The sequence below is a fragment of the Geotrypetes seraphini genome, chromosome 16 (assembly GCF_902459505.1).
Source record: "Geotrypetes seraphini chromosome 16, aGeoSer1.1, whole genome shotgun sequence".
Classification (NCBI taxonomy): domain Eukaryota; kingdom Metazoa; phylum Chordata; class Amphibia; order Gymnophiona; family Dermophiidae; genus Geotrypetes; species Geotrypetes seraphini.
In genome coordinates, this window is record NC_047099.1 from 34,563,986 (window position 1) to 34,574,798 (window position 10,813).

The window sequence follows — 10,813 nt, forward strand, 5'->3', positions numbered from 1 at the left end:
TTTATATAGGCACATACAGTGACCGGAGGCAGGAGGGATCCGCTATAAACTTTGTGGGTCTGTGATCAGGTGAGGCAGGCACTGCGCATACGCGGACATGGCCCCACAGATCACAGACCCACCAAGTTTGAAGTGCGCATGCGCACTAAGGGTTTTATTATAGTGGATTTGTTGAGACTTTGCATATTATCAAAGCCTAGTTTCTGTACAGAAATCTTTAGCAGACCTGTCAGTTCCGTTTTCGAATCTGTACCTTCCAATAGGAAGTGTATTGGTGCTTAGGGCAGCGTCTCCCAAATTGTTACCTCTAAGGATCGAGTTCATGTGAGCAAAAACTTTTTCAAGAGCAAAGGACTGAGTTGATGTGAGCAAAATTTGTCTATTACACACCATACATTCCAAATTAAAAATTACAAATATAAAATTAAAAAAGGAAAATAAGATGATATTTTTATTGAAAAGGTTTAAAACATTTCTCATTTAGCTCCCAGAAGCCAACACCTCCTTCCGTAGGTCAAGACAGTAAGTTGTCCTAACCTGAGAAAGGAGGTTTTGATCTCCGACAGTTGGTCAAGAATGTATTAAAATTAGTCCAATGAAAAGATATAATCTTAATTCTATTTATATTTATTAACCTTTATAAACACAGGTACCAAACTATCCTGAATTAAAAATAAAATTATATTTTTCTACATTTGTTTTCTGCTTTCCTACGTCTTAAGTCTTGCCAGGATTTTCTCTCCTTTACGCTTTCTTCAATTTATTTTTCTACCTCTATGTCCAGATTTAAAGCACTATTTAATTTTTTATGGTGTACCGGCAGCTTTCCATCTCTTTCCCTCACTCTGGCTCTCCTAATTTACTTCCCCTTATTCCCAGCCTTTCACTAACTCTTCCTTCTTTCTCTCCTTCCCTTATATCTGTCCTTTATTTCCCCTTCCATCATTGTCTCCCTCCTCCTTTCTATCTCTCCCCTCTTTCATCCAGCATCTGTCCCATTCTAGTGTCTGCCTCCTCTCTTCTCCTTTCCATCCAGCATCGCCACACTCTCCCTCCACTGTCTCTTCTCCTTTTCATAGTCTGCCTCCTTTCTCTCCTTTCACTTCCCCCTTCCATCATCTCCCTCTTATCTCTCCCCTTTTCCATTCAGGCTTATATCTTCCTCCTTCTATACAGTTTATCTCCCCCCTTCCCCTTTCCATCCAGCATCTCCCCTCCCATCAATATATCCCTCCTCTTTGTATCTCTCCCCTTCCCTATAACGTCTGCCCCCTTTCTCACCCTCTGTATTCTATCCAGCATCACCCCTTTGACTTCCCCCATTCCATCTTCTCCCTCCTCTCTGTATCCCAACTCTGGAACACACTACCCATTCTATTGAGAGAAGAAAAAAAAACCTAGACTGCTTTAAAGCTCTGATTTCTCCTGTGAAAAGCAGAAACTAAATCCATACAACAATGCAGGCTGAAAACCAGGCCTGGCACAATCTGCCCCAAACTTAGGGCCAGATTCTCAAAACTCACCGTGCCTTTAACGATGGTCGCTAAACCAGTTCCAGCTGGTTTGGCGTGCCGGTATTTTACTGCCCGATTCTCAGAACGGCACACCGTGGTTTTTTACGAGTTTCCTAGCAGACTCCGACTCAGCCATGCAAATATAGTACAAGGTCATTACTATTAAAATGGGGTCATTAATATTTAAATGAGCACTCCGGGTGATTCTCCATCATTGCCGGCTTCTAACAACCAAAAATTGCAGGCTGATCTGGGGGTGTTGGAACTGTAACTGGTGCTGTAACTCATTTAAAAAAAAAATTTTTTAAACCCCACACTAGTCACAAAAATTATAGTATAATAATAATAGGAAAAATATCTCAAAAGCACGTGTCTCGAGCGCGTGCATTAAAGGCATATTATACGCGCTTGTTGGCATGCCTATGATTGATACAATGACATAGCGTACCACCAGCATCCTCAAACCAAAAAGCGTGTTAAATCATGCACATAATTTTGTATAAAAAATAAAGACAAACCTATAAGGCTATCTGCCATCCTGCTTGCAAAGGTCCTGCTGTGGTGGCCGAGCTACCTTATCAATTGATTTCAACTCACTCCCCGTTTATTTTTCTTTCTGGTTTTCTTTTCTTTATTTTTAATATTTATTTCATTTCTATTTCATATCCATGTGGAATGTTGTTGCTCTTTGGCATTCCAGAATCTTGCTACTCCTTGGGTTTTGGCCAGGTACTAGGGACCTGGATTGGCCACCGTGAGAACGGGCTACTGGGCTTGATGGACCATTGGTCTGACCCAGGATGGCTGTTCTTATGCTCTTACACTAGCCAAGTATAGGACAATCAAGCCATTGTGACATCACTGAGGTTGGCTCTGAGGCACTGTGGAGTGAGGCATTATGACATCACAATCTCATCTTGGGAATGTGGCTCTCACTGGGGCTCCGGAATCTTGCTTACTTCTTGAGATTCTGGAATGTTGCTACTCTTTGGGTTTTGGCCAGGTACTAGGGACCTGGATTGGCCACCGTAAGAACGGGCTACTGGACTTGATGGACCATTGGGTTGACCCAGTAAGGCTATTCTTATGGCTCAGACCTGTCATTTACCATCACTGTGGAAGAGCCTTGCTGCTGAAACCAGGCTAAGAGAATCATCCAGTCCTAGCTTTACAAGCAGCCTCTGAAATACGACATTGCTATTTATTGCAAACTACTGGCGGAGTTACATAATTTATAACTAGCTCAATCAATCTGTCAACCTCATGCAATTTTGCTTTATTTTGATTTCTGGATAGTGATAACCCTATAGGTTTTAGTATTTATTTTTCTTTCTACAAAATTATATGCATGCTGTAACATGCTTTTTGGTATGAGGATGCTGGTGATACACCAGCATTATATATTCAGTTTTATTACACAGTTATGCTGATAGATTTTTTTGCATTATGTTGAAATAGAAAACCGACTGTGTAGGTATAATCTGCTTGCTGTAGTTAATATATTTGTTTGACATATAAGGGCCCCTTTGACAAAGCCATCCTCCCACAGTAAATGTACCGAAGACCACTGGAATTGAATGGGCTTCAGTGCATGTGCCACAGCTTTGTAAAAGGAGCCCCAAGTATGTAATAAGTTTGAGCTTTGGCTGACAGCAAGCAGCGGGATATCGTTCTCCCAGAAGGGGAACGGGACAAAGCTCCTTTTTGATGAGTTCCAAGAGGGAAGAGGGAGAGTCCACAGCCTCTGCTGGCAAAGGATTTGCCTCTGTGCGTTCAATCAGTCTGTCTCGTCCAGCCCCCACCCCTCAAACATCCAAATCGTCATCGGGATCTTCTTCATCCATGTCATCCGCAGCATCCGGTTCATAATAAATCTTTGCTGCACCAGCATGGGACTGCAACAGGGAGCTCTTCCTGAGGGACGGGAAGGATTCTTTTTAATATCAAAAAGATAAGAGAGAACTAGGCATTTGATTAAATACTCAGCAGAATGTTCGTATGCCTACAATGATCTGTAAGTCGTGGTGGTGATCATACAATTCAATTACCAACAAGGGCCTCAAGGTCCATAAGGAGCAACATGCAGCAGTGGGACCTTTGCTCCTGACGCAGCAAGTGCGAAACAAGGCCTTTGGCCAGAGCCTCTTGGGCCAATTCCCGAGAGAGTGGATCTTTTGACGATTCCTTCAGAGATTTTTTTTTTTTTTTTTGAATCGCTTGAAGTACAACTTTTCACTGACTAGTTCCGTTAGCAAGAAAGCTAAGTGTGAGCTAAGTCATATTGGATGTTTTTTGAACTTATTCAGAAGGTTGAAGACTCTTTATGTCATTCTGTGACTAGTGGTTTAAACGTATTTAACTGTCAAAACGTATCTTTATTGTAAACCGCTTCGAACTTCACGGTATAGCGGTATATAAGAAATTAATTATTATTATTATTATTATAAGCCTAGCGGTTTTTTCACCTGAGAGGTGTTTTCTCCAAACTTGGGAGGGTTTTTTTTCTTCTCACGTTTTGTTTTTCCCGCTAGTTGGGCCAATGGGAATAATTCAAACTCATTAACGGAGATTATATCCCCAATATAGAGTGAATGCTCCTTATGGACCTTGAGGCCCTTGTATGATCACCACCACTGTTTACAGATCACTATAGGCACATGATCATTATTTAAGGATTCTTTTAAAACAGATCTATAAATATAGTTTGGGGGTCCTGGCATTGAGCTATCTGTAGGGTGGAAGGGCTGGATACTAATTTGGGTATTTTGATATATAAAAATATACAGTATTCTTGTTAACTGAGGCACAGGGAGATAAAGCAACTCATCCTATAGGTCAGAGACAGAGTTTTAGATTAGAACTCAGGCACAGAGAGAGAAAATCATTTTCTGGGGCGGAGCAAAGAGAGAAATGTACAGACAGATGGCCTAAATCTCACTTACATTTCAGTGCTCAAGTGGTAGGGAAGCAGGAGTCTCTCCTTGGCATGGCGCTCCTCCTCTGACAGGCGAAGGTTAAAGGTCAGGTTAGCTGCTGGATCAGCCTGGAAAGCCAAAGAAAATGTTCAAAATTAGCAAGGTTGAGATCTGGTGGCAAATTGTCCCTCCCGAGGCTTATCCTCTAAAAGAGTGGGCTACAGTGCATTCCGCCGTTGGAATGCACATGTAGGAACCAATCAGAACTTAGGATGCCGTGTGACCTCCGTTTGACTCCCAGAATACCATTTCCTGCGCCGCCCCAGAGAATCACCCCTGAGGAACTTAAAGACGAGCTCAATGTTATACCTCCGCTGCTGGCGTTTCTTCCTTGTCCCCTGCCATCTTCAAGAGTGGCTGGTGTTGATCAAGCGATTTCAGGACAAAGTGCTCCAGCACAGTGAAATATTCAGTCTGTGGTACAAGAGATAAAGACTATCATTCAATGGCAAAAGAAATGTGTGAGGATGACAGAGACAAATTGCCTCAGCTGAAAATTTCAGTGCTCCCCCCTTTATTCCTTCACATCTAGCTGACAGCAGGGACCACCCCTCACACAAAATCTCTTTAAAAAAAAAAAAATCCTTCCTATTAGCTGCAACACCAGTCGAAGGAGTGATGCATCTCACACTTGAACTACCTCATGTGTGTGTGTGTGTCTGGCTGTAAGGTGCCACATGAAGATTGGTGCTTTGCCTCCACAATGGCAATGCCACCTACTCAGCCCAAGCAGCAGACATGCAAGTCAGGAAGGACTAAAGCCCATCCAAGCCTGTCATCAACTCACCACCCTGACAATTTTCCTGCTCTTCTTGCGCTGAAGGACCAGGGCCGCAGCCTGGGCTCCACCCGACGGAGCTGGCATCATCGTGACAACAGTGCTAGCTAGGCAGCAAACGCTGGCCACAACGGCTGGCTCATGCAGGTCTCCATGGAGCAAGCTGATGATCCGTTTGACATTTAGGCCTGATGGGGATAAGGCATCATAAGGATTAGAAAAAGAGGAGTCGCAGTGAGCATCATCTGTTTTGTTGCACCAGACAATCTCTCTGAATAGCTAGGAATTTAAACAAACAGTAGCGACAAACCAGCAGTTTCTTCAGGTTAAGCTTCCACAGAATTTTCCCACCTAGTGCATGCATGCTTTCCAGAATAATGCTTCATAGATGCGCATGAAACCATCATTGTTGGCCCAAAAGAGTGTAGGAAAACAAGCAAAAGAGTGACCCTTAATCCCACAGGAAATGCAAAGAAAACAAAAACTCTGTAGAGATGGTGATGTTCAAGATGCAGGCTTGATTTTAAAAATGTACAATTTGATAATCCACATAAAATATAACTAGGACCTAAACCATTGAGAGATGTGGACCCAACACGGTCCGTGCTTTGACAATGCTGTCTTCCACAGGGGTCCCTAAAAGTCCTGATATGAAAACACGTGGATTAAAAACTTAAAAAGTCGTAACTCTGTGCGGATGAGGATTCCTCAAAAGCGCCAAAACAGTGTAGTACATTTCTGGCTGGTAAACTGGGGCACAAAGGAGATAGTGACTCACCCCAAGATCTCATACACACACACACATATGGAGTCAGAGACAAGAGCATGGAGCAGAGTTAAGGCCCAGAGAGATAAAGTGATCACTCGAATTTAAAAACACATGGAGTCAAAGACAGCCAGGTATTAGAACTGAGACACAGCCCCTTTCCTTACACAGACATACAAACCCTAGGCAGAGTGCAAAATGCATGAAGAAAGAGGCAGTGCTCAGCTGCATGGACAGCATCAAGAAATGTGGCAGACCTGTGTTCTTGGCATGTCTCTGGAAGTGCTGGAATGTGTGACACACAGCAGGTACAGGGTTGTGCAACAAAATCCAACTCAGAGAGTCTAGTACCAATGTGACTGGGCTCGTGTCTGCTCCGATGCACACTCGCAGCTCCTGTGGTGTGAAAGGCGAGGTCGGGAGCACTGATTCTCTGTTCCAGTTCAAGGGATCTCTGAAGCCATCGTGAAACACCAGCCTGATGAACGAGAGCAGATGTGAGGTTAAGAGGAAATGAGAAGGGAGAGGATAGAGACAAGAAGTCATAAGAGGGCAGAGGATGAGAGGTCAAAGTGCCAGAGAAGAAGAAAGATCAAACGAGGGAAGCAGTGATCCTTAAAATCACAAATACAACACAACTAGATTCTACCTATAACTCATGTGTACTTTTCATGATGCAGCGAGTCAAAGATGCAAAAAGCACATGTTTTGTTAAACTGTCTTGCTTTTTGCATCTGTTTGGTCTGCTCTGTGACTAGCTATTTCCTGTCTTACATCTGTTTCTTTTCGTGATGCATGCATGTATGTGTGTGGATTGAAAAACAAAAAAAAAAGTCTTAGAATCCTCACGTAGCCACCGCCAATGTCATGAACATCTGATAAGAATATGATACATTATGTTTTATGTGTGTGTTGCATTGCATCGTGTTACACTGGGCTTACATTCTGCAACAACCTTCAAAGTTCAGCGCGGATTACAGAGTTAAAAGAAATGACTCGATACATAGAAATTCCAGGAGCTACATATTATAAACTAAAACAAAGAAAATTATACCTTCAACTAGTCTTTAAGCCCGTTACATTAACGGGTGCTAGAATATATGTATGTCTGTCTTTCTTTCTTTCTGTCTCACTCCCTGCCCTTGTGTCTTTCTTCTTTCTTTCTGTCTCCCTCCCTCCTATTATTTGTCTTTCTTTCTATTTGTCTGTCTTCCTGCCCCCTATGCAGCATTTATCTCCCCTTGTCCACTTTCCTGTACATTAGCCATATCAGCATTCCCTCCCCCTCCATTTCCTTGTGCATCAGCATTTCCCCCCTTCCTACTTCCCTGTGCAGCATTTTCCTCCCTCCCCACTTCCCTGTACAGCAGCTGCAGCAGCATTTCTTCCCCTGTCCATTTTTGATTCAATGTTCATTAGGGTTCGCCGATTGCCGCACCGTGAGAGCCGGGTGAGAGCTGCTACCCTCATCTGTTTTTTTGTTTGTTTGTTTTTGTAGTTGAAAGCCGCCGCCGCAATTAGGGTTCGCCGGCCGCCAGCGCTCAGCCGCACCGTGAGAGCCGGGTGAGAGCGGCGACCCCCCAGCTGTGTATTTTTTATTTTTATTTGAAAGCCGCCGCCGCAGCTCCTCTCTCGATCCTGGTGCAGTTCGAGAGAGGAGCCGGTACCATGCAGTGAGAGCCGGGGGTGAGGAAGGCCGCCGCAGCTGTGTAACTTTTTTTTTTTTATTTGAAAGCCGCCGCAGAACTATGCACAGTGAGAGCCGGGGTCGCGCATGCGCACTCGTGTTTCTGCGACGGATCAGGGAACACGACTTTTGAGAGCGCATGCGCGGCCTAGCATTTTATTATATTAGATAGAACATCTTTATGAGATAAAAATGTTTTTAAGACCTTTTGAAACATCAAATAATTTAAGGGTTCTGATGTACAATGGCAGTGAATTCCAGGCCAAAACTGGTGTGGATTAGGACATGAAACACAAAGGTTATTGAGGGGACACACTAACACCCACTTCATAAGCCTGCTCTCCTTTCAGAAAGGGAGCCAATAATGGCAGCAAATGGCACAAGATAAACAGGAAGGCAACCAGCAAGGTATAGTGAGTAACAACAGCACAAAATAAAAAGATTATGCACAGGGCTTAGACCAAGGTAAGTGGCTCCATGTTTGATCGTTAGTGTTAATGTTTAAAAGCAACACATTCGGTGTTTGTTTATAAGAATGGGTCAACTATTACCTAAATTGATAAGCATGTTTAATAAGAAAAAAAAAAGAGAGAGAGAAAAACTCACCGCATAGCCACCTCTGGATCCAAACCTGCTCGCAACTCATTCTCGGGGATATCAAAGTTTAGAATGTGGATAGAGTCACCCCTGGAAAAGAAGCAAGATCTAAGTACAGAAGATGCCATGGGTCTAAGTGGACAGCTTATTATATATATATACTGCCTTTAAGTCCAAAAAGTGTTGAAGTGTTGTGCAGTAAGCATTTTTCTGTCCCTGGAAACTAAACTAAACTAAACCTTAGGTTTGTATACCGCGCCATCTCCACAAGCATAGAGCTCGGCACGGTTTACAGGCTCACAAGCCGAGTTTGTACATGATGCAATGGAAGGTTAATGATTTGCCCAAGATCTCATGGAGCCACAGTGGTATTTGAACCAGGCTCCCCTGGTTCTCAGCCCACTTCTCTGATCATCAGGTTATTTCAGCACTCTTTTTGCCAGCCAGGGAGACATTCTCTCTCACCATACAGACACTAAAGTTCCCAAATGTATTTTTACTGTTTTCATTACTAGCTGATTCAAGATTGCATTTATTCCACTGCCTACAGGGAAATATAGTTCCGAGTTGCCCTAAAAAGCAAAGGACTAGATCTTCCTGCATTCAATGAAGTGGGATCAAGAATGAATAACCATTTATTCTGAAAATAATGCTTCTCCTCTTCCTCTGTGCTCAAATCACTACGAATAATACTCTTGCATCTCATGTCAAGAGAATGTGAGCCAGTCTGGGACTGGGGAAAACACTGAAATTTTATTTCTTGTGGGATGAACAGGGAGATAATCTGCCAATGATGCTGCTGTCCTGCTCATCATTGCAATGCTCCACCATATCCTGAGATAGTCACTATACATATTCTCACTCATGTGCTGCAGCCACCAGGGAACACTTCAGCAAGCTTCGTCCACAGCAATTGACATCGTCTGTGAAAAAGGAAAGGGAACAAATTACATAGAACAAACAGCATATGCGACATTATATCAATAAAATGAGCCAGTTCTGGATTTCTGACCATCTAATTGTGATGTATCTGGCACCTATAGTGCCGATTTCATTTGGGAGAAACAGACTGCTAAAACCAAAATGCACTGATGTTTGTGGTCCATTATTCTCTCATCAGCTTAGCAGGTACCAGAATGCATTAGGTTGGCATTGTCAGAAATCCAGACCTGCTCTGCAAACTTTCTCCTGCAACTAAATCACTAGGTAAGCTTTAGTACATCGGGCCCACGAGCGATCACAGCAAGAGTTCACACTACGCACCTCTCTAACAGGTTATATATATAACCTACGCACCTCTCTAACAGATATATATATATATATATATATATACAGCAAAAGTTCACACTACGCACCTCTGTAACTAAATCACTAGGTAAGCTTTAGTACATCGGGCCTACGAGCGATCACAGCAAGAGTTCACACTACGCACCTCTCTAACAGGTTATATATAGCACCTCTCTAACAGGTTATATATATATATATAACCTGTTAGAGAGGTGCGTAGTGTGAACTCTTGCTGTGATCGCTCGTGGGCCTGATGTACTAAAGCTTACCTAGTGATTTAGTTGCAGGAGAAAGTCTGCAGAGCAGATATATATATATATATATTTTTTAAGGTATATATATATATATATATCTGGAAAAAGACTATTTAGGTGTATATATATATATATATATATATATATATATACACCTAAATAGTCTTTTTCCAGATTGACAAAACAGGCTGATTTATTCTTTGTTTTGCCACTTTGTACATAAAGAAGTGCAATTCTGATTGTCCCATATATGCCTTGGTGTACAACCAGAACTGGAGCAGTCTAATCGATTGACCCGGGTCAAACTAGCTGCCCATCTGCTGTTACCCGGCTCCATCAGAACATGCCGACTCAGTCCTGGTTTTACTCTAAACATGCGTGAATTTAAGGAAAGCAGAACTTCGAGTGCATGCATGCAGCATGGTAAAAACTAGGAGCTGTCAAGTTGTTCAGTCTCATGTTTTGGGCTAAACTTGCATCCCAAAGGACGGGATTGTAAGAAATCTGGAACTCGGTTCTTTGGCTATTCTAGCTCCTTATCAGGTGCAGCAACACGGGGTCAAAGTTACCGATTATTATCAGCCTCCCTCCACCGCTCAGTGCATCCTGCAGCATAGCTAGCAAACAAAAAAAAGCCAGCGGCGCGCTCTGATGACGTCCTCCCTCGGCCTTTCGCACCGCCCTAGTCCAGGGTTCTTTCCGCCCCGCAAACGTCCGTCGCAACTAGAGCCGTCCTACGTGGCTAGCGTCCCTGCGTCATGAATCCAGAAGCGTAGAGCCCGCTTGCACGGGGCTGGGAGGCTCTTGACAGCCAATGAGCGCCGCGCAATCCGTCCCACCCTCTCTCCTATGGCAGTGCGTGCGCATTTTTTGACATAGTAGGCAAAGAAAAGCCTGGCAAAGGCTGATGGGAACGGAGCATAACCGTATGAGCCTGTAGACTGGAAGTTATTAG

The 10,813-nt window shown here is 43.3% G+C and overlaps 1 protein-coding gene across 1 annotated transcript; it reads right to left on the minus strand.

Moving 5' to 3' along the window:
• Nucleotides 1–424: 424 nt before the first annotated feature.
• Nucleotides 425–10,594, minus strand: ELP5 (elongator acetyltransferase complex subunit 5). Its single transcript, XM_033925509.1, has 8 exons — nt 10,428–10,594; nt 9,180–9,240; nt 8,327–8,407; nt 6,291–6,511; nt 5,277–5,455; nt 4,799–4,903; nt 4,457–4,557; nt 425–3,428 (listed from the first exon to the last, which is right to left on the minus strand). Exons 1-8 carry the CDS (start codon nt 10,471–10,473, stop codon nt 3,320–3,322), a joined length of 903 nt encoding a protein of 300 aa, XP_033781400.1. The 5' UTR covers nt 10,474–10,594; the 3' UTR covers nt 425–3,319.
• Nucleotides 10,595–10,813: the final 219 nt, after the last annotated feature.

Excerpts from the sequence above, each read along its gene's own strand:
- ELP5 (XM_033925509.1), bottom strand. The coding sequence starts at position 10,473 with ATGCTGCAGGATGCACTGAGCGGTGGAGGGAGGCTGATAATAATCG. Across the intron at positions 9,241-10,427 it reads AGGGAGGCTGATAATAATCG|ACGATGTCAATTGCTGTGGA; the intron begins GTAACTTTGACC and ends CCTTTTTCACAG. Across the intron at positions 4,558-4,798 it reads AAGAAACGCCAGCAGCGGAG|GCTGATCCAGCAGCTAACCT; the intron begins GTATAACATTGA and ends TTGGCTTTCCAG.